This window comes from Megascapheus bottae, chromosome 13 (genome assembly GCF_031878675.1).
Source record: "Megascapheus bottae isolate mThoBot1 chromosome 13, mThoBot2.hap1, whole genome shotgun sequence".
In the NCBI taxonomy this organism is placed as follows: domain Eukaryota; kingdom Metazoa; phylum Chordata; class Mammalia; order Rodentia; family Geomyidae; genus Megascapheus; species Megascapheus bottae.
Genome location: NC_143521.1, coordinates 15,212,559 through 15,236,510, shown reverse-complemented (window position 1 = coordinate 15,236,510; position 23,952 = coordinate 15,212,559). Strand labels below are relative to the sequence as shown.

The 23,952-nt window shown below is 39.4% G+C and overlaps 1 protein-coding gene across 1 annotated transcript in view; it reads left to right on the top strand.

Annotated features, from left to right (window-relative positions):
• The window catches only part of Fras1 (Fraser extracellular matrix complex subunit 1), a 272,346-nt gene that overhangs the window by 92,239 nt on the left and 156,155 nt on the right, over positions 1–23,952 (top strand). Inside the window, exons 20-24 of the mRNA XM_090343975.1 lie at positions 10,285–10,437; positions 10,773–10,919; positions 16,613–16,759; positions 20,121–20,261; positions 21,414–21,554. Coding sequence (XP_090200101.1) covers positions 10,285–10,437; positions 10,773–10,919; positions 16,613–16,759; positions 20,121–20,261; positions 21,414–21,554 — 729 coding nt within the window. The remainder of the gene's footprint in view (positions 1–10,284; positions 10,438–10,772; positions 10,920–16,612; positions 16,760–20,120; positions 20,262–21,413; positions 21,555–23,952) is intronic.

Here is a 23,952-nt window from a genome sequence, read left to right as displayed (position 1 = left end):
TCCGGGTGTTGTCCCAGATCTCTTCAGCTCAAGGTTACTGCCCTACCTCTGAAGCCACGTCCAGTTTTCTATTGTTTAATTGGAGAAAAGAGTCTCTCCATCTTTAGGTCTTTAGTGCCCGGGCTGGCTTTGAACCTTGATTCACAGATCTCTCAGCCCTCCTGAGTAGCTGGGATTACAGGCATGAGCCACTATGCCCAATTTACATTGAACTTTTTAGTACCATTTGAATTGATGCTGGTAGAAAGTGATACATAAGGATATAGTTTCGAATTTCTGCATGTGGATATACATTTTTTCCAGCACCATTTGTTGAAGAGGGCTGTCTCCCTTCCATCTTGTTTTGGCTCCCTTATTGAATATTAAATGGTCATAGGTCTGTGGGCTTATTTCTGGGTCTTCTGTTCTATTGGTCTTCAGGCCTGTTTTTGTAACCATACCTGGCTGTTTTCACTTCTGTATCACTCTTCTGCCTGCTAAGGATGATTTTTGCTACTCAGGATGTTTTGTTGTTCCATATGTATTTTTGGATTGTTCTCTCTATCTCAATGCAGAATAATGTAGGGATTTTGTTGGATATTTCTTCAGATTTGTAATTGCTTTGGACAGTGTTGCTATTTGCACAATGTTAATTCTTCCAATTTAGGAGCTTGTAAGGGCTTTCCATTTCCTTAAGTCTTCTTTGTTTTCCTTCTTTAGTTTTTCACCAGTTTTCACTATAAAGTACCTTCACATTTTTGATTAAGTTAATTCCTAACAACATTTTGATTAAGTTAATTCCTATTTTTCTTTTTGAGGTTATTGCAAGTGGAATTGCTTTCCTGATTTCAGTCTCAATCTTCTCATTGTTGACATACAGAAAAACTACTGATTTTTATTGGTTGATTTTAGTTGTTTGTAGAGTCCCTTATGTATAGGATCATGTTATCTGCAAAAATAGTTTTATTTCTTCCTACCCTATTTAGGTCCACTTTTTGTTTTTTCTTGCCTTATTGCTCTTGTTAGGAATTGCAATACTATATTGAAGAGTAGTGAAACGTGGACATTTTTGTTTCATTCCTGATTTGAGAAGGAGTGATGTATTTTTTCACCATTAAGAATAATGGTGGCAACTGTAACCTCTCTATATATTACCCTGACAATAAAAATAAAAAAGAATAATGATGGCTGTAGGTTTTTTTCACACACAGCCTTTATTATTATTGAAGACTGTTCCAAGTGTTCCTAGCTTCTCCAGAGCTTTTATCACAAAGGGGTGTTGGATCTTTTCTTAGGCTTTTGTGACTTCACCCCCAAAATGAGAAATAAGTCATCCCATCTCTCAGGATTGTGGGTAATCCTCCCTGATCTTTCCATAGAGCCACTGTGATGTGAGAAAGCATCACCTGGTAATGACCACATGCAATTTCCTCCCAGCTTCAGGATGATATATCAGAGGATCCTTGCAGCTGTTGATTCAAATATTAATTTTTTAATCTGTTTAAATTTTTAGCCTGACTGCATGCTGGGCATATTTAGAAAACAAATGAAACCTTTTGCTGCTTAAAATGAGAAATGTATTTATTTTATCTGGAGCCAGTTCTCCATTTTCTGACTTTTTTGGGAAAATGTGTTCATTAATTTGCTTGTTGAGAGTGTGAATTCTTTGAGTTTATTAACAAGGAGGCACACATACAAACAACTGGAATTCCATCTGCCTGCTCCCCATAATACACGTGCTCATTATAGATCCACGATCTGAAGCAGGCTAAGCATCAGTGTGTTCTGGCATCTTTTCTTTCCTCCTCACTGTTAATGAATGTTATAAAGATGCTTCACTGTAATTGCAATACTGACAAGTAAGAATTTAGTTACTAAGTGACACTGGCAGTAATCTGAGAATGGCTTCCAGATCGGAGACAATTTTTAAGCAATTAATGGACACACACTCACCAGTTAGCTGTATTTGAGGTCAGCCTCTCACTTTTTTTTATTATAGGCAGGAAGATCAGCTGTGGATCACTTGGTGCACAGATGGGGCTTTTAGGATGGGATGTTAATCCTTGCAGAAGCTGCTAGATTGATGGGTTGGAAACTCAATTCCTCTATTTTAGTAACTGCAGACCTGGTACAGATTAAGCTGCGACAATATAAACTTCCTCTGGTGTGTGCTGTGAAATGTGTTTCAAATACCACCTTTGGGCAGAAGCAGGAGGCAAAAGCAGAGTGAGGATTACAGGGGAACTCTTTCAGGGGTTTGCTGGCCTCTGGGATGGCATTGACATTTTCAGGATGTAATTCCTGACAGGTGTGTTGCTGCAATGTACGTCCAGGAGCAATCTGAATTACTATTTGTTGGAGGGTGACCACCTACCAAAAGAACTCAAGGCTTTCCATTAAATCAGATGAGTTCTTCAATGGCATGTCCACAGAATCAGCTGGGAGTTAGATGACAATGACAAGTATCACAGCAGGTCCCTAAGACAGTCATCTCCTGCAGTGTCTAGCAATGTGGCTATCCAACTCTTAATTCCATTTAGATTATCTAATTAATAGCATTGGCTGGCCAATGTTATTTATTATCTCACATTGTAATCGACAGGGCCGTTGTAAATTGTCGCACACTCAGCAAAGTAGCTTCCCTTTTCATCCTAGCTGTTTTTGAAAAACAGCTCTCGTAACCCATGCCTATCTTTTCCCTCCGCTTCCAGATCACCTACACTTTTACTCACTGTTTTTTTTTAAATTATTTAATTTGTCAATTATATAGGAACTGCCTTTTACATGTTGCTGATATGAACAAATTAGATTCCAGTATTTTCATTTCTAAAAGAGTTTTGAAAATGACAGTTTGTGAAAAGGTCTTTCCCAGTCATGGCTGAAAGATAAGCCAAAAGAATATATTGCTTTCTTCCCAAGGTTTTACTCAAAATCTTTATTCCTAATTACCACAGTTTTCATGTTCTTTTGTTAGTGTATACGTTTTAACTTGTTTAGTCAGAGATAAACCCCTTGAGAACAATTAGAATCTCTTATTGGCAGAGAAGGGGATTCTGCATTTATATGTGATGAGTAACAATTGGACCAGAGTTGAGGACAGTAAGAAATTTGCTCCCTGTTCTATTTTGAGAGTGACTGAATTTTCTTGAGTTGTTAGTTTTCTGCTGTGGTTCAAGTATATGATGACTTCTATGCAACACTTTCTCATTTAAATCTGTAATAAAACCACAGAGAGCTCAGCAATAGACTGACAAACCATATATGCACATATACAATTGATTCCTAATTGCCTTTAGAATAAAATTCAGATGTCTTTTCTTAACTTATTAAATAAAGCCTCAAAGGTTGTGAGTGACTCTTAGGTATGTTATTTAAGATTTAGCCACAATGTACTTTTCTCAGTTTCTCAAAGGCATCTTGCTCTGTTCAGCTTCTGGATTTTTGCCCAAGCATTCCCTACTTTTGGAACCAACACTTTCCAACCTTCTCATCTGGTCCTTCTATAGCTAACTTTTGTCTCTGTCCCCCTGCCTGGTCTTGTCTGCTCCTGGACTGAGTTTGTTCCCCTGTTATATATGCTGTAATACTTTCTCCGTATCCCTATGCTCTCAGCAGAACATTTTGGATAATTTTATGGCGGCCTTTTATCTCCAGGTTCTCTATGCTCAGCTTGCTGACATACAGATCAAATCCACTCAATGATTGGTTCCTTGACTATTCCATTGGGCTGCCTCACCCCCTCTACAGTGAGGAGGCCAGGAATCAGTGGTCTCTGCTCCTTCTTTCGCTGGGGATAGGGGGCTTATTTTGGACTGGGTATAGGGATAGAGAATATAGATAAAGATTGAGCTGAAGGAAGAAAGCCTAAGTTGGTGAGTTTCAATGCAGATTTCATTTTCTTTTTTCTTTTTATCTTTGTCCTGTACCTTAAAATTTTGGCATCATTGTGGTCAGATTTTGCTGTTTTTTCAGGGAGTACATGATGATTTCATGCTTTCTGTTCCCCTGTGGGATGATCCTAGGATATGAGGAAAGGACTTTGTTTAATATGTCAGACTATTATTTGGTTACCCCTACAAACTATTATGTGTGGTACCAAGGAATAAAATCTGGGCCTTCATGAATGCTAGGCAAGTATTCTATCAGTAGGCCAAACACCTGGCCCCTTATTTTTATTTATTTAATGTTTATTGTAAAGGTGATATGCACATGGGTTACAATTACATAAGTCAGGTAATGAGAACATTTCTTTGTAAACAGTGTCTCCTCTTTCCTTGTTTTCTCCCAGTTTTTCCCTCCCAGCCCTCCCCCACAAGTTGTATAGCTCAACCTAGTGCCTAGATAGCATCACTGCTGCATTTGTTCACCCTTTGTCCCACTGGGTCTGTGCTTTCCCTTTCCTGCCCCAAACAGAAAGACTTACATACAAGACAAAAGGTACAGAAATTTAAAAAAAAAAACAGCAACAAAGGAGAGAAAGAGAAATCCAAACAACAAAAACTTCTTTCCATTTCTTGTAGTTTATTTCAATAAACTTCATTGTATATAATCATATGCATATAACTACTGAGCCTTGTATCCTCTCCTAAGAATATCCTTCTTTGCTCTCATTGTATGAATGTTTAGTGTCCCATATAATTTATCATGTCCAAATGTATTGCTTATCTTTTACCATCCAATGTGTTTACTTGTAGATTTACAGGCACAATCTAGTTACAACAAATGAGGGAAATCATACAACCCTGGAACTTTGGTAGAGTAGTAGGATATAAAATTAGCCCATGAAAATCAGTAAATTTTCTTCTGTATGCCAATATTGAGAAGATCAAGTATGAAATCAGGAAAACAACTCCACTTAAAGTAGCCTCAAAAAATATAAAATACCTAGGAAAACCAAGAATATGAAGGATCTCTATAATGAGAACTTTAAAAATCTGAAAAAAGAAATTAAAGCAGATGTAAAGAAATGTAAAAAACTTCCATGCCCCTAGGTGAGAAGGATTAACACTGGGAAAGGGGTAATACTGTCCAAAGCTATTTATGAATTCAGTGCAATACCCAGCAAAATACCAACAACATCTTTCAATGACTTACAGAAAGCAATCAGAAAATCATATGGAATAATAGAAGACCTCCCCCAAATAACAAAAACAATCCTTATCAGGAAGAACAGTGTTGGATGAATATCAGTATCAAGCTTTCAGAATTTATTAAAAAGTTATAGTATAAAACAGATTGGCACTGGCACAGGAATAGGCCTGAGGCCCAGTGGAACAGAATAAAAAACCCAGACCTATAGTCACCTAATATTTAATAAGGGAGCCAAATGTATGGGTGGAAGAAAGACAGCCTTTTCAACAAATGATGCTGGCAAAATTGGCTCTACGAACATACACAAAATGGAAACTAGATTCTTATATATCACCCTGCACTCAAATTAACTCCAAATGGATCAAAGACTTCAATATAAGGCCCAGTACCATGAAACATTACAGGGTGGGGTAGTGCAAACACTAGGGATCCTTGGCACAGGTTGAAACTTTATAAATAATGATCAAGAATGATCAAGAATCACAACAAATGAAAGAAAACCTGGATAAAAGGGACTGGATCAGAGTGAAGAGTTTCTGCATGGCAAAGGACATTGCTAGGAAAATAAATGGAAAGCCCACAGAATGGGAGCTATATTTCAGACAAGGGCCTCATATCTAAAATAGTCTTAGTGTTCAAAAGATTATAGCCCCCAAAAATAAACCCTCAAAAAATCCAATTAATAAGTGGGCTAAAGAGTTAAAGAGAGAGTTCTTAGAAGTAAGAAAAGCTCATAGAAACATGAAGAAATGTTCAACATCTCTGGCCATAAAAGAAACACCAGTCAAAACAATATTGAGATTCTATTTCACCCCAATTAGAATAACCATGATCAAGAAAATCAACAATAACAAATGTTGGCAGGGATGCAGCAGCATTTGTACACTACTATGGGAATGTGAACTTGTCCAACAACACTGGAAGGCAGTATGGATTCCTCAAAAGACTAAACATAGAACTTCCCCATGACCCAAAAATTCCATTCCTCAATATTTATCCAGTAGACCACAAACAAGGCCACACTAAAGCTACCAGCACAACCATGGTCACTGCAGTATGGTTTATCATAGCCAAATATGGAATCAGCCCAGATACCCTGTGGTGGATGAATGGATGCAGAAAGTGTAGTGTATATACTCAAAAGAACTGTATTCTTCCATTAGAAAGAATGCTATTGCCCCATTAATAAGGAAATGGAAAGACTTAGAAAAATTGTATTAAGCAAAGTAAGCCAGACACCTAAAAATGATGCTTACAAATATTCCCTAATGACATATGGAAATTCTGATAGTGATAAGCAAAATAACTACCATAAGCAAAATAAGCCCATACTTAATATAATCTCATCTATGTAAGAATTTATATCTATACCATTATATAAAAATGAACTGAGAAAATGTGAATAGTTAATAGTTACTAACCCTGAAAGTCATTCCTAGAATGATGTTTATGTTTACTTATAGTTTGTAAGAATACTTTTTACAGTTTTTTCCATGGATTAATTTACAGTCAAAAATATAAAATCTCAAAATACCCATGTGAACCTCATTTGGCTATTCTTCTGTGCAGACAGTTCCCAGGCTTGAGCCTGTGGCTAGCTTGATGGTGATACCCAGTGGAATTGACCACTTGTAGCCTGCCATGCCTGTATTCTGTATCTGCCCTGGAGGACCATACTTTTTAGGTTGTAAGTCAGAGCATTGGTATTCATCCTTGGGCTCTTGTTGCTCTGATTTCTGGCTTCCTTCCCTGTGTGTCATTACTCATTTTGAGATCTCCCAAGGAATTTTTTTCTACAAAGAGATTTTTGACTTCAAGCCTCTGAGGACAAAGGTATTTCCTAGGTTTTAGAAATTTATTATTCTTTTTGCCTTGATTTAATAAAAATAAGTCAGCTAATCCTCAGAGCAGGATTCCAGAGCATTATTAAAGTGGGGACTTGTACTGACAAGATTGGGAAGGGAGCTTTACACACTAGGTTGATATGGGAACACCTCAGATTGTTGTTGCTTTGGAATGAATTTATTCACAAGATTTGATGCTTAATATTGCCTACTTGGCAGGCACGTACTCTACCACTGAACCCTTAGCCTTTTTGTTTCTTCGTTATTTTTGAGATAGGGTCTCAAATTTTGCCAAGCCAGTGCCTACACCATAATTATCCTATTCTATAGTTCCTGTCATAATTGGATGAAAAAAATTACTTACCATCATGTCTAGCTTACCAGCTTGTCTAGAATTGTGATTCTCCTCATCTCAGCCACTCATGTAGCTGGACTGATAGGCATAAACTACCCTCCCCAGCTTCATTACGACTTTTAAAACCATAGACTAAATACAAATAGTTAACAGAATCATGAAGTTCAACTATTTAAATTCTAGTAGTTATAATCCCCTGTGTAAGATAGAACTGTAAACTAAGTTGCATAATGTGATGCTTTGGGCAAGTGGCAATTGACTGTTTTATATTTTCAGATGTCACTTATTGATTTCTGTTTTGCCTCTTGGTACTCTATCATAAAATGTGATAAGTCTGAGCACTGATTGATGGTTTTGTAAAAATGTGTGTGGTATTAGGGATCAAGTCCTAGTTTTGAGCATGCTAAATATATGTTCCACAACTGAGCTATATTAGCAGCTCTCATCAATGCCTTCTTAAGAATGCTTTCATATAGAGCTTGGAGAGAAAGGAAAGGCCTGAGTGATCTCAGTCTCTGCAACTCTTCAACCCTGTCCACTGGCTTCTAGTGTCCATATTCACAAAGCCAGTATGTTTGGCTTAAGACATTCTGAGACTTGGTTAAGAGGATAGAAGCTGAGGATTGTTGGAGTAATCTGATATACAATCATTCAGTTGTTGCCCAAGGATGAACATAAATACCAGAATGAGTTAAGCCAAGAGAGTTCAGTGAGGGCTTCAAGGAGGAATGCTGGTTGGAAGTGTCATATGTTCTATAGATGTCAGGTAGAATGAGGAAATAGAGTGAGCCAATGGGTTTAGTCATTTATAGACACTGGAGGTCTTTTCAAAGCAACATTACGGTTGCATTGTGGAGACTGAAGCCAAATATTGTTGAGGTGGGGACTTAGAAAGGTGAGGCAGTTTGATGGTGAAAGAAAAGCAAGGGCAGTCCATAGGGAAAAGCTCTGGGGGCTAGGGGGGATATATATAGTGGTTGGGGTCCAGAGGAAGTAAAAAGAAATGGGGAAGAAAATGTGGAATAATATTGAGACAATGGGTTCAGCTAATGTTCAAGGTTGAACGGAATGAAGGGGTGTGTGCGCATGATGGGCCAAGTGAAGGAGATGAGATCATGTGAGAGGCTGTGACCTGGTGGGCAGGGCAGGGTGGTGGCTTGGGACAAATACTGAAGATTTCATGGTAACTGCTGCTGGGCTGTCACCCTGCATTGGCTTTCTTCAGACATAATTAATACAATTACACTCACTTAAACAGCTTCTATAGAGCCCCAAGAAAGAACAGGGACATCCATAAACATTTATTATACCCACAGTATACCACAGAGATCAGTCTCCTTTCTCTTCAAAGCACTCACTTGGTGATTATTCTTTTTTATTTCTCTAATTGCACACTAGAGAAAGCTTCAGTTAGGTACAACCACTCTTTAGACCACTGAACACCTGCAGATCTTGTCAGTGCAAAAATGCTCTGCACATACTTGCTTTGAGGTCGGAGAAGCCATAACTTTTCACCGAATGGTACCTTGAAGCAGTAGAGTCTCCAAGGCTGACATTTTACCCTCTTACTTATGTAGTCATAGATCACCTTCTTTTGCTCTAGCAGCTTTGCAAACTACTTGAACTTCACTTTGCACACCAAGGCTGTTCTTCTGCAACATAAGAAAGACATGAAAAAAAGAACAAAATGCTTGTCATGTTGACCTTGACATTCTACACCCCAACAGGGGGAATTGGCCTCTGTCTCACACTTCCCTCCATCCATTCATCACCTCCTTCATAACTTACTGAAGGGCTGTAATAAGGATGGATTTGGCTCTTAGGATATCACGAATTGTCTCTAGTATATGAAATAGGCTGCTTGCAATTTGAAACTCCCAAGGTTCAGAGAAAGGGCAGGAGCTTTTGTCTGTGTATGGGTAGAAGATTGGGCATTTCTGAGGATGAGGTTTTGACTTCACTTTCATGCTGATGAGTGGTGCCCAGGGTAGAAACAATATTTATTTTTTGTGTAGAGGATGTATGATCAGCAGCTCAGTAGCAACAAGAGTACAAGAGAAAGACCTATTTGAACAGTATTCAGGCAGGTAATCTGCATTACTGGCATGGATTATTTTTAGTACAAATGTAGCTGGAAATAGTCTCTAAGTTCCTGACTGTTGTGATGAGATGGGATATCTGGGCCCTGGATTAGCAAGTGAAACCAGAACTCTTTTTTTTTTCTTTTTTTCCTTTGCCTGTACTCCTTTTGATTTTGGTAGGTAATTCTGGATTTGGGGTTTTCTTGTGCCTTGGAGATGAGGGCTGATGCAGGAGGCTCAGAGGGTAATTACCACTAGAAAGCAGAGGAAGCTCTCACCCATAGTGGCAACTGAACACAATCAAGTCCTTTATTAAGGATGACTATTATATGAGCAAGAACAAGAGTATGCTGCCTGCATGAGATAATTTGTTTTATAGCTTTAATCCCAGCTGGTGTGACTGAGCTGCGATGAACAGTGTAGCAGACCATAATAATGATTTTTCAACTCACAACCATTTCTTTATCACTTTATCTCTAGTTAAAGACTAAAAATTTCTGGCAACTCAGTCCTATTATCTAGGAACCATTCCCACCTATCCCCTTCGCATGCCGATTGCTGACTGGTGTTCTAGCTCTGGAAGCCCATGTGGAAAAGGAGCTGTGTAGAGGGCTCTGGAGCACACAAGAACACAGCAAGCTGCATTTGATGTGATCTTACAGCAGATCTCTGTACCCCGAGCAAATGTCTGTCACACAGCACCCCAGTACTTGAAGGTTGTTCTGTTGAAAAGGGATGAAAACCCAACCATGGTGCTGAGCCTAGCCATTTCTGAAAATTCCAAACACACGATGAATACAGGCCCCAAGCTTCGAGTTTCCTGACATGGTTTGCCGCTGGGCTACTCTCCTGCTGTCTGTAGTGTTGATTCGGTGTTTAGACTGTGAGCTTTCATCAGCATCCCTACTTTCTTTCTCTTCTCTGTCCTCTCTAGATTGCCATCCTCTGTGTCAGCTGTGCACCGCTGATCTGCATGACACTGGCAGCATCTGCCTAAGGTGCCAGAATGCCCATCACCTGCTGTTCAGGGACCACTGTGTCCCCCACTGCCCCTCTGGATACTATTCAGAGAGGGGAGCTTGTAAAAGTAAGTAAGTGCTGACTTCAAAGCTCTAGGACCCTTGTGAAGTTCTGTTATTTCCTTTATTTACTTTGATGTATATGTGTGTGTATGTATGTGTGTATGTGAGTGGGGGGTATATGTGTGTGTGCACGCTTGTGCGCCAGTAGTGGGGCTTGAATTCAGAGCCTGATGCTCTCTCTTGGCTTTTTCACTCAAGGCTGACACTGTATGATTTGAGCCACACCTTGAAGCCCAGTGAGTGCTCTCTGTTGGGGCATTTAGTGGAGGCACAGGAGGCTGCTGTGGAACAGAGGCTGAATTTATGGTCTGTCTGTACTGTGTCTCTTCCCCACCTGTAGGATGCCATTCCTCCTGCACAACATGTCAGGGTGGAGGCCCTTTCTCCTGCTCCTCATGTGACACCAGCCTTGTTCTGACTCACACTGGGACCTGCAGCACTGCCTGCTTCCCTGGGCATTACCTTGATGACAACCATGTTTGCCAACGTAAGTTTTATAATGACCTTTATCTTCTCTCTTGCCCTTCTGGGGGCCTTGGAACAAATATGAAGTTCTTGCTCACACCTTCTCTTCTGGTAATGTGTATTTTTCTAAGAGGAAAAAAAAGCTAATCTATAAAAGGTAGTTTCCAAGAAGTATAGGAAAGGAGAAAGATGGTGCCAAAACAATAATTACCAATCCTAGCTCTCCCACAAAAGCTAGTTTAACACATGGCACTAGCACTGATAATGCAGATATCAACCTAACTAAAGTGTTACCCTCTCTGCTATCTGTGTAATTCAGGGCATGTAATTCAACTTCTCTATATTACAATGATCTCATTTACACAATAAAAGCATTAGTCTGTCCCATCTTCATGGCTTTTCTTAATAATACAGGTCTTGGATCCCAGGCCCCGTGTAGAGCTTGCTCTACTATGGTCAGCCGACTTAAGAGCTTATGTGAATTAATGCACCTTCTATCTGGCAAATATCATGTAACCCTTTTATTAAATACAATAAAAAATATTTTAAAAAAGAGCTTCCCTAGATTAAATTTTTCTGCACATCTTTGGTGATACTGACAGTGTGTAAGGCTTTACATGTTTCAAAACATGCCATTTCAGTCTAATAGTAATTTTTTTTCTTGCACAAGAGTTATATGTATAGACGTCTTATTTCTCAAGTAAGTCAGGATGTGATTAATTACCTTGAGTCAAGCACAAACAAAGACTTCAGATATATTAGAGGGAGGACAGACCTGGCTGGAGAGAAAATTGGGAAATTCTTCACAGATGAAGGAACATATGTGATAGGCCGAGGCAGCTTACTTTATTTCCATCACTATGATGTCATTTAAAAAATTGTTATTCTCAGGGCCGGGAGTTTGGCCTAGTGGTGGAGTGCTTGCCTAGCATGCACAAAGACCCGGGTTCGATTCCTCGGTACCACATACATAGAAAAAAGCCAGAAGTGGTGCTGAGGCTCAAGTGGTAGAGCTCTAGCCTTGAGAAAGTCCAAGGACAGCGCTCAGGCCCTGAGTTCAAGCCCAGGACTAGCAAAAAAAAAATTATTCTTTGGAAAGTGACAATGAACAAGTACAGTGGTGATATTTCAATTTTATGTACCAAGTTTGCATTATATAGACCAATAGCTAGATGAGGAGACTTTATAGTCAAGGGCCTGAAGTTCGCTGCGTGTGTGTGTGTGTGTGTGTGTGTGTGTGTGTTCAAGCCCCAGTTCTGCTTGAACTTAGAGCCCCAAACACCCTTTTTGCTTTTTCACCCAAGGTTGACTCTGCACCACTTGAATCACACCTCCACTTCTGGGATTTTTTTTTTCTGGTTAAATGGAGATGAGTGTCTCAAAGACTTTTTTGCTGACTTATTTTGAGTCCTGGTCCTCAGCTCTTAGTCTCCCGAGTAGCTAGAATTAGACATGAGCCACGGGCACTTGGCTAATATCTTTATTTTTGTAACCAAAACTTTGCTTGGCATGTATCAACCATCTGCCAGAGCACATAGACTCTCTATAAGGCATGAGACAGAAATGAAATATTTCCATGTTCCATTTGAGAGCAAGAGAGTGTTGGTAGACAAATGCTGACTTGGATTTATGAGGATCTTCCTAGCAGCAGAATCACAGGAAAAAGAAATTTGAAAGATAGAATAGCATTTCTTGTATGAGGTATAGATGACAAAAGCATACTGCATTGAAATATCCCTCTTTGGGGAAGTGTTTGCTGTGCCACAGGGTGGCCTTTGAGCAAACATTTGCTATGCTACTTTGTAAATAGATTTCATAAGATATTTCAGTTGAATTATGAATCGACTGTCCTTAGTCCTTAGGTTATATTATCTTTAACACTGAAGAAATTAAATCTTTAAGTTGGGAGATTTGTGTTTCTCTTGTGTAAAAGTCAAGGCTACTTTGATATGATCGCCATTATAGGCAATTGTAGCTAAGTTTAGAATTTGTTCAGTAAAGGAATTTTGAGGAAGTGACATCAGTATCACAGGAGGCGATGATAAGTACGTTATTTTAAAAAGGAAAGATTTGAGGAGTTTCTTAGATTCTGATCTTAGTAATCCTTAGAAAGTATGTACTACTAACTAAAATTCAAGGGTGATTGGATGAGTTAAGAACTTAGAAAAAAAAATCCATAATAAACAAGACTTTCCAAACTTGACCCCTGGTACTTTGGTAAGTTCAGAGCTATGTAAGACTACCTTGCACCTGGAGCAGAGATTCTTTTTCACAACCATTGTTGAGGGGCTAGGGTTGTTGAGGAGTTTCTGAAAAGCCCTAGAACATTTCCGTGGAGCAATATAGTGAACTGTTTTCCTTTCTCATCCTCATAATCATCTTCAGAAGTCTGATATTCAACTGGCAAAAAAAAGGAGTCTGATATTCAGGGTGCCATTTCCTAACTGAACATTGCTCCAGGCTGAACTGGAGCCAAAATAAAGGGCCATCTCCCAGATCTGTGGTAGAGAACATGAACTCCACGTGCAGAGTGCAGAGAGGTCCTTCAGTCCTCAAAGAAGAATGGAGCTAATCCATCCTTACTCCTTTTGCTGGTTTCTGCCACCTTCTTCATTGTCCTCCTGGCACTTACTTTGGGGGTTGGTGACCCTGCTGTTCCTGATTTGATTATACTATGACAAAAACTTTAGTAGGAATATAATAATAAAATACAGAGAATGCTCCTTAGCTATATGCCTCCAGACATGGGACTGAGGACCCAGGGAGCGTTGGTGTGGCTAGAACCACCTAGTGTCACGCAAGGACAGCCATTTCTGATGGCTTAGAGAATGACGGAGATGGTGGAAGCCACCTCCTCCTCCGTGTGACATCGATGCATCTGTCTCCTGCCTCCATAAAGCCTGTTAGTATTGGAAAAGCTCAACAGAGTTCCAGGAAAGAGGCGTCAGAAAAGAGGCCATGTTATACATCAAAGAGAAGCCAGAAATTGCAAAGGAAGAAACGGAAACACAGATGTAGTTAGAAATGAAGCTTAAGAAGCCCTCAGACATCACGGTAGTAGATTGGCCTATAACCCCAAGCTGAGGAATTGGCCTTTGGACCTCATTTCTTAGCCCCATATGAAGTAGGGAGGCCTAGCTGACAGTAAGGTTGCATGGAAACTGCTCCCCTTTAGCTTACATTAGTATCTTCAGTAATCATGCTACACTGTTACCTGAAAGCAAGTCCTTAATTGGCTAAAAGTCTTAGATGGTTTTCCTATGGGGAATGGTGTCTAAGCAAGTCTTCCCTCCTGTATTGATTTGTGGATTTGGAATCATAAATGCGTGACTTTACTCAAATTCTGCTTTCTCGTTTATAATTTTAACTACTTAAAATAACTGAATCCTTCTTCTCCCCACTGGTGAAACTTTATTTCTTATACAGGTATATGTGGCCTATATAAATGATATTGATATGAATTTCTTGTTTCTATTAAAGTCATTAATAACATATTAACCAAGTAGGTCATTATACTGATCATAATATTCTGCTAGGAACTTTTTTTTTACCAATTACAAAAATTTACTGATTATCTTTTGTGCATACACTTCAGCCATCTTCCAAAGCTATCAACAACCATTAGGCCATATCATTTTCTTTTCATGAGATTATCTTTGCATTCTCAAACTTGGCCAAAATTAAAACCCATGCATAGAAATCCTAACAAAAAATAGAAAAAAATTGGTCTTATATAAGCCTTCAATAATTAAAATATTCTTTTGAATTATTCTCAAAGTATCTGAAATTCAATCTAGAATTTTCCTAGGGCCTTATATTACCAATCTACATATTCAAATGAATCTTTGTTAGTGGCCTTCCTTGTAGGTGAAACAAGAGTGATACATTTCTTTTTATTTAACAGGGAGTTGATATCTCTGCATTGTGTCACTGTATTAATTCACTGGTTACTCTCTGTACAGTTCCTCTGACATTTATTGAGAGAAGATTTCAGATTGAACTACAGTTGATAGTGTACATACGTGTGTGTGTGTGTTTGTGTGTGTGTGTATGTGCATGTATGTGTGTATGTGTTATCAAACTATTTGGCTTCTTATGTTGCAAATGTTTTTATATCCGTACAATATGAAAGGTAACCAGTTAAGTGCTGGTAAATATTGCCAAGAACAAAATAAACTGGTCTATGCTTTCATGAAGCCTGTTTAGAGAACACAAATGTTTTTTTAAGTAAAAATTGTTTTCCAAAGCTAAAAAGAAACAGATAGGGTTCTCTAGAAGTTTGTGCCTAATAGGCTTCTCCTAGAATGGAGATAGCACACGAAAGTCTTCTTGAAGGAGATGTTGAAGGATGAATGGGCATTACATATGAGAGCTGTAGAGAATATATTAAGATGACTCAAATATGTGAATTCAGATTTCTAGGAAAAAATTAGAGGAACATTATTTATAGAAATAATGAGCAGAAATTTTCCAGTATTGAAGAAAGACATTGAAGTTTTGACGTTTTTGTTTGATCATGTTGGTACAGGGTCTTGAACTTAGGGCCTATGCACTGGCCCTTAGCTTTTTTGCTCAAGGTTACTGCTCTACCAGTTGAACCACACCTCTATGTCTTTTTTTGTCAATAATTGGAGATTGGTGGTGAGAGACTCTTACCAGGGATGGATGAGACCCATGATCCTCAGAGTGCAGCCTCCTCAACAGCTAGGAATACAGATGGGAGCCATTGGTACTTGACAAGGCATGGAGTTTTAGGGAAATATGATTTCTGACTTCTTGACTTCAGCAGTATAAGTAGAAAGCCAGGAAGAAAACAGGCTTTGATAGTAGTTCAGCACAGGATGATGATGGCTTGGATATGAACAAAATAAATTTAAAAACAAACTTCCATGGATTATGTTGGAGAGTTTATAAACAGGATCTGAAACCAAAGAAAAAGGAAGTATCAGAATAGGCTTCAAGGTTTCCAGAATGGATTGAGTAGATGGAGAAATGCAGTTGTCTAATAAGAGATGAAAGAGGACCAGTGTTTGGGGATCATTCCCGGATTCCTGAACTACACAGCTGGCTGTTAAGAATTAAAGTCAGACAAGAGATCAAACTAGCTAAATCTTAAGTCTAACACATGGGATTTTTGCAATCCACAATAAAGTTGGCACTTAATTTTAATCATGTTATTACATACAAAAAATGCTGAATCTTCTTAAGAAGAAAGGTCTAGAACAAAGTACCTATAGATTATGCCTGCAATCCTAGCTATTCAGAAGGCTGAGATCTTGGTTTGAAGCCAGGTTAGGCAGGAAAATCCAGGAGATTCTTACTTCTAGTGAACCAGCAAAAAGCAGAAGTAAAGATGTAGTTAAGTGTTACAGTGCTAACCTTAAGCAAAAAAGGTAAGGGACAGTACCAAGACCCTGATTTCACACACACACAATTTATCTAAAATATTTGATTAGTCCCCTTAGAGTTACTCAACATTTTGTTGCTTGATCACAGGGTATCTTAGTCTTAAATCTGCCTTTGAATGTACTATTTACCTTTGGAAAAACAAAATTGCCTTCCTTTTATTTTGGAAAATGAGTCTAACATTGTCTGTCCTGTTGACCAGGAGGGTTGAGGAGCCAGTGGAGTAGGGCTTTGTTCATACACAGCATGAATGGGGTTTCCATGTCTGCATTGTTATCATCTGAGCATTTCCTTTTTCTTGCTGCTCAGCATGCAGCCCACATTGTAGAAGCTGTGATTCACAGGCCAGCTGTACCTCCTGCCTAGACCCAAGCAAGGTCCTGCTCTTCGGGGATTGCCAGTATGAGATCTGTGCTCCACAGTACTATCTAGACCTCTTCACCAAGACCTGCAGAGGTAAAACTCTTTGTACATGGTGTATGATTCTTTTCCTCAGAGACTTTTCATTCTACTCACCCAGTTCCCTGCCTTCAGCAAATAATTTACTTGCTCTGATGATTATACATGGATGGACTTATTTATTCACTCAGTTATGAAGTACTTCTTTGTCTTTTTGTTGTTGTTGTTGTTGTTGGTCCTGAGGCTTGAACTCAGGACCTGGGCACTGACCCTGAGTCTCTTTGGTATGGTGCTAGCAGCACTCTACCACTTGAGCCACAGCATCCCTTTACATTTTTTTGAGTAATTTGTTGGAGATAAGAGTCTCTTGGAATTTCCTGCCTGGAATAGCTTCAAACTGCCATCTCCACCTCCTAAGTAGCAAGGATTACAGACATGAGCCATTGGCACCCGACTGTTAAAGCACATTTTTCAGCACCTTCTTTTCAGGTTCCAGCCATTTGTGGTAACCTGGAAAGTATCAGGTTGTATTTTCCCTATTCCTGATAACGGTTTTATTTGGCCTATCTAATGTTCTGATGTTTTACAGTCACTGGCATTAAATATATAAGAATCAAATAAATAACTCAGAAGTTCGTTTTTTTTTCTTTTGAAAAACAAAGGCCAGAAGATCTGCTAACTGTGTATTGCCCTTGTAGACATGACGTTGAACTGTGTAACATTCATGCCAACTGAGTGAAGCATTAGCTATCTAGTTCACCATAGTCATCAGCAGTGTCTATTCTTTTCCACCTTCCTGGCTTACTTCAAAGATTTTTATGTCTTTTCTAGGCTCTGTTCACATTTGTATCTCTAGGTTGTTAGACTCTAAGCTTAAAGAGATTAGGAATTATGCCCAAATGACTGTGATGACATAATTCTTGTCCTCAAGGAATTTATGAGGAGATAGTATCAAAACAACAAGTTGCCTGTGGAGTATAAGTTGCTCACACCTGTAATCCTAGCTACTCAGGAGGCTGAAACCTGGAGGATTGTGGTTGAAAGTTCATTCTGGCAGAAAAGTCTGCATGAGTTCATCTTCAGTTAACCAGTAAAATGCCAGGCTTGGATCACATGATAGAATGCCAGCTATGAGCAAGAAATCCAAATAGAACTGTTAAGTCCCATGTTCAGGTCCTAATACCAGAAGACAGAGAGACAGAGACAGAGACAGAGACAGAGAGATTGAGTATACTGTTTTTCCTTGTTCTACACTGGTTGGAATTCAGATCAGCTGCTCTGAATGACAGTGCTTAGCAAGGGGAAAACAGTTAAAAACACATAGAACTGGATTCCTTCCTCTTTTCCTTCTTCATTCCTGTCTCTGCGCATTCCCCCCCCCCCCATCCATCTGGCTCTGGAAAAGAAGCTAGAGCTCAGATATAGAGGTCAAACATCTGTCAAGTAAACTTGGAAGCTGTAAGGCTCTGCAAAATCACATATTTTCCATTCCAAGAAATTCTACTTGGTTGTCAACTTTGGTGGTCTGCTGTGCTCAGGTCTGCAGAAGCTTTTCTGTTTTTTTTTTTTTTTTCTTTTAACCAGAGGCTGTCAGTTTGTGGTGAAAAACAAGATTATCACAAATCCTCTCTGCTATAAATGGTTTCATAACTAGGCTGGCAGTTTTCAAACTCTGTGTTAGTCATTCTCCCTCAAGACTGATTCAGACCAGTAAATGAGTGAGATTAGCTTTATAAATCTTCTTGGAAGCAAGTCAACCATTGAACATTTACCTGTGACATTAGAACTTAGAAATTTTGTATCCAGGAAGAGAAAAAGTGACTAGTGAGAAGTTTCTCCAACTTTCTTAGCTTGGTATTAAAGTGAGACAGGGATATACCTAAGTTAAAATGTGTTCTCTGAGAAAACAGTTCAGAGCCAGGTGGGTTATACCTGTAATCCTCCTACTCTGGAGGACCTATTACCTAGCTACAAGGGAGGTAAGAATGGAGAGAATTGTGGCTCAAGGCCAAATCAGGTTGAGATGATCAAGTGGCAGCGTACTTGCTTAGCTTGCGAGCATGATGCTTGCAGTTCAAACCCCCATACCATGAAACCAAACAAACCCACATCCTTATTGAGTTGTTACTGGATGCCAGGTATTGTGCTAATTAATTATGCTAATTTATTTATTTCATGGGATTGAGCCCCTTCTCATACATGTCAAATACATGTTCTACCACTGAGCTCTACGTACCTATCCCTTGCTAATTTTTTTTAATGTACTATGTTTGGCAGGGCTTTGTGCTTGCTAGCCAGGTGCTTTACCACTTGAGCCACACCTCTGTTACCTATCTTTATTCTTTCATTAAATCTTTATAAGTGTCTGTTCTTGTCTCTGGCTCAAAAGGTTTAAGGAAGATGTGGAATAATGCAGATAAAAAAACAGCAAATCCAAGCCAACTTACCTTACTTTCAAGGTTACACATTTAATTATGTTATCTTCTCCCACTTTCTAGGTGGGAAGGACCAGCTAGAATTCTCAAGCATGGGTTTTGAAATTACTTCTAAATTGCCTGAGCCATTAAAAATAACACCAGGACTAACTGATTGTTGCAATAAGGCGGCAGCAACAATGTTTTTCTGGCCCCAGACCCTGATACTTTGATTCTTTAAGTCTGGTGTTAAGCCTGGTCATCTGTATTTCTATCAATGCCCTAGATTATGTGTGTTATAAAAAACACTGGGACCCACTGCAGCACATGCTCCTGGAAGGCAAGATATACATCTCTCATTTTTTTTATATGTTTCCCCAGGAATTCCTTAGATACAGATTGAGCAAAGGAACATGGGAGATAGTCAGGTTCATTGCCCTAAATGAAGTCTTCTGGTGTTTTAGCAAGCCTTTTCTTATTCTTCCTTAAATCTAATGTCACTGACTTTCTTGCGTTAGTTGATGTCTGAGTTTTTGAGAGATTGAGTGCTGCCATGTCTATTGTGAAGTTAGTGTATGTTCTTATTTGGGCCTCTGACATCTCTTCATTTGGAGGAAATCAGTCAGAATGGGGGTACGTTGGCCATTCCCTCTGATAGGCTATGCATGAAGTCTCGGCATGGCACAGGAGTAAAGAAGTCTGGTGCTCTTGGAATAAGATCAAGTGGATCTGGCTATGTTGGCAGGCCTGCTCATGGGCAGGCTGTGCACAAAGCAAGGAGTGCCCCTGTCTAAGCCTCTGTCTGACATACTTAGGAAATACTAAACCTCACAAACACGTCCAAACGATTACATGCAGAGACCTCAGCATCACTCACATCTCTGACATCGCTGTGTTGTCCTCACACTACCTCTTGCAGCTGCAGACAGCATCCATATAAATTACCTGCTAGGACTGAGGGTGAACAGACAGGAAGGTGATCTAATACAGACTTTTCTTTCTAGAGTGTGACTGGAGTTGCAATGCATGTAGTGGGCCTCTGAAAACAGACTGTCTGCAGTGCATGGATGGCTACGTTCTCCAGGGTGGCACCTGTGTGGAGCAGTGTTCACCCTCTTTCTACAGGGATTCAGACCTGTGCAAGAGTAAGTATCTAGGCCTCACCTTGTGCTTACCTAGTCCTGGCTTAGGATTTCTCTCTCTCTTTTTTTTTGCCAGTCCTAGATCTTGAAGTCAGGACCTGGGTATTGTCCTTGGACACTTTTTGTGCAAGGCTAGCGCTCTGCCACTTGAGCCACAGCTCCACTTCTGGCTTTTTCTGAGTATGTGGTACCGAGGAATCAAACCTAGGGCTTTGTGCAAGCTAGGTGAGCACTCTACCACTAGGCTATGCTTTGGATGCTCCTGGCTCTGGCTTTGGATTTCTGTGATGAGTTTCCCTTGTGGCTACAACTACTCAGTTCTACCTGCTTTCCTAACAGCTATCTGCTTTGTTGTGGCAATTTTCTCCTTTTTTTGCTATACCCTAGTACAACATATGCTGAAATTTGATGTCAGTATGATGACCTTGAGGCCATGTGGCCATACAAAATAGTGTTTTCTTTTAGATTTCTTTAAAAATTAAGTAATCTTACACTGTTTTCTTTTTTAATTTTTCTTTTTTTATTTTATTGTGAGGATAATGTATAGAGGGGTTACAGTTACATTCACCAGATAGTATGTGATCTTATTATTCTACCAATGCACTGCCTCAAACCTCTGTATGTCATGTCCTCTCTCAGGCTCAGTACTGTCTTTAGCCTCCATTTAGGCTCGCAACATATTAGGATCCAGGGACCCCTTCTGAAGGTCACAAAGAGTAAGCCTAGGAGCATTGATGAGTGATGAATTGACTGGATAAGGGAGACAAGGCGGACATTAAAAAAAAAACAGTACTGCTAGAAAGTACTAGTTTATATTAATAATAAGCACTAATAGCTATCAGTCACTTGGGAGTTTTTCTAGTAGCTTTTATTATTTAATTTGACTTTCCCCAGGGAGGAGTGCAGGTAGTATTTCTGCTTTTGTTTTATGGGGGGAAAACTGAGATGCATAAATGTGGAGTGATTAATCTCAGTCCTCCAATATGAAATGTAGTTGTCAAACCAAGACCTGAACCACTGACTCCATACACAGTATGTTACTAAAAACACCTGAGTGTATGAGTTCTTCACAGCCGATGCTGCCTTCCTGCAAGATCCCACAGTTCCCAATGAAAGCAGTACAGATTCCTCTTGATCTTGTCTTTCGTATTTCAGACTGTGACAGCCATTGTCTCCAGTGCCAAGGTCTCCATGAGTGTACACGCTGCGAAGGACCATTTCTTCTCTTGGAAGCCCAATGTGTCCAGGAATGTGGGAAGGGATACTTTGCAGATCATGCAAAACATAAATGCACAGGTAACTTAAGTCTGTGCTGAGTACTCAGGGAAGAATGAAAAGGCAGCAGTAAATCATGTCTGCTGATTCTCAGCTAGCCAGGAACAGCTGAATTAGAAGCAGAATCAAAACCCAAGGAACTTGGCTTAAGTAATTAATGGCTTCCTATGCACATGTGCCAAGTCTTGGTTAAGTAGGATATAAGGCTGCAGCCCAATGATTCTCTTGTACAAATCAATATTGTCCCTAAAGGTCTTTATGGAAATGGAGCCAGTATTCTATGGAATGTAAAGCTATATTGAACTGCAATGAGATACCCATTAAGAGTGGATCAATCATTTGATATGGACATAGAATTTTCTGTGGGTAGTCAAGATTACCTATAACTCTCATATTGGTGTAGCATCTTTAAAGAATAGGATCCTGGGGAATAATTTAGTGAGACATGATGGAGATTTTATTATTATACTAAAGTTAAATTGGAGGCTTAACTTCTTACCAATTGTTCATCCAAGAAAATCCTCCATTTGTTTTTATCATATCTATCTCAGCTTGGTACGGTACCACATACCCCTCCCTGAAAGAATACCTGATATTTAATAATTATGCTATTAACTCAGTGTACCATCATATGTTTCTCCAAGTTTTATCCATCTACATTATTTCATTTATTATTCAGAATGCCTTGGTAAAACATAGCATACACCATGAATCCTATTTTACAATGGAAAAAAAAGAGACAGAATTAAGACAACATTCAATCAAATAATAAACCCACAATTTCTGGTTCAACCTCAGGGCCAATCCTGGTCTTGAACTCAGGGCCTGAGCACTGTCCTTGGACTTTGTCAAGGCTAGAGCTCAACCACTTGAGCCACAGCACCACTTCTGGCTTTTTTCTATGTATGTGGTACCGACGAATTGAACCCTGGTCTTTGTGCATGCCAGGCAAGCACTCTACCACTAGGCCAAACACCCGGCCCAACTTCAGGGCCCTTTAAACTGCACTATGCAACCTTGCTTAATAGAAATAAACTAGATAAATAAATAAAATAAATAGAAGCAAAATATTAGGTCAGATGCCATCAATTCATAGATGGTTCTTAAGAAATAATCCTATGAGTCTTTAAATAGATGATCTTCCTGTCATATCCAGGGACAGTGCTTCACAACTTCAATCCCAAGTACTTAGGTGGGGGAAGTAGGCTCTCAAGTCTCAGTTCAGCTTGGGCTATATTAGCATGATATTATTTAAAAACAAAATACTGGGATGTAAGCTTGACCTAGTGGTAGAGTGCTTGACTAGCTTGCACAAAGCCCTGGGTTTGATTCTTCAGTACTACACAGAAAAAGCCAGAAGTGGTGCTGCAGCTCAAGTGGTAAGAAAGCCCAAGGACTGTTCCTAGGCCCTGAGTTCAAGCCCCAGGACTGGAAAAACAAACAAACAAAAGGACAAGGGTTATTGTACAAGTTTAAGAGTGCTTTGCCAACAAGTGAGAAGCTCTGGAATCAATCCCAAGTACACAAACAAATACACAGTGTACCACTATTACTACTACAATGTTTACAATAGATAGATAGAATGGAACTCTGCTCGTCCATCACAAAGAATGATATTGTACCATTTATAAGGAAATGGAAAGCCTTGGGAAAAAGTTATGTTAATCAAAGTAAACCAGAAGGCCAGGATAAGGCCCAATATGTATGTGCATCAGGTCATATAAAATAATCTTTATCAAAATGAATTCTAGGAAATGGAAATATAAGATATTCTTGTCTTCCTTGCTGCTGATTTTGTTTTGTTTTCCTTTCTTGCTTGTTCACTTGTTTGTCTTTGGGAGGATGGGGTGGGCACAGTAAAGGTGGGACAAACAGTAAACAAGTGCAGCAGCGGTACTCATGAGAAACTATGTTGAAATGAACTATACAATTGGTAGATGGGGATGGGAGGGAAAAGCCGGGAGAGAGTGAGGGAAGGAGTAAAATTGTCAAAAAGAAATGTTCTCTTTATCTGACATATGTAGATGTAATTCCTCTAAATATCACCTTTACACTAACAATAAAGAATTTTTTATTTTTATTTTATTGTAAAGGTATGTACAGACGGGTAAAGTGCACTTCTTGTTGAACATTGTTACTCCCTTTTGTTTTTTTGCTACTTTCCCTTACCCTAAACTCCCCATTACAAAGTTCATTTTCAACACTGAGATTGCACCTTACCTAAATTAGAATGACCATCATCAAGAAACAAATAATAGTAGTGCTGGCAGGGATATGGCCAAAAGGGAATGCTATTATACTGATGGTGAAACTGTAAACTGGTTCAACCACTCTGGCAAACAGCATGGATGTTCCTCAAAAAACTAAACAGAGAACTCCCTTATGACCCGCAATCCCACTCCTGGGCATTTACCCAAAC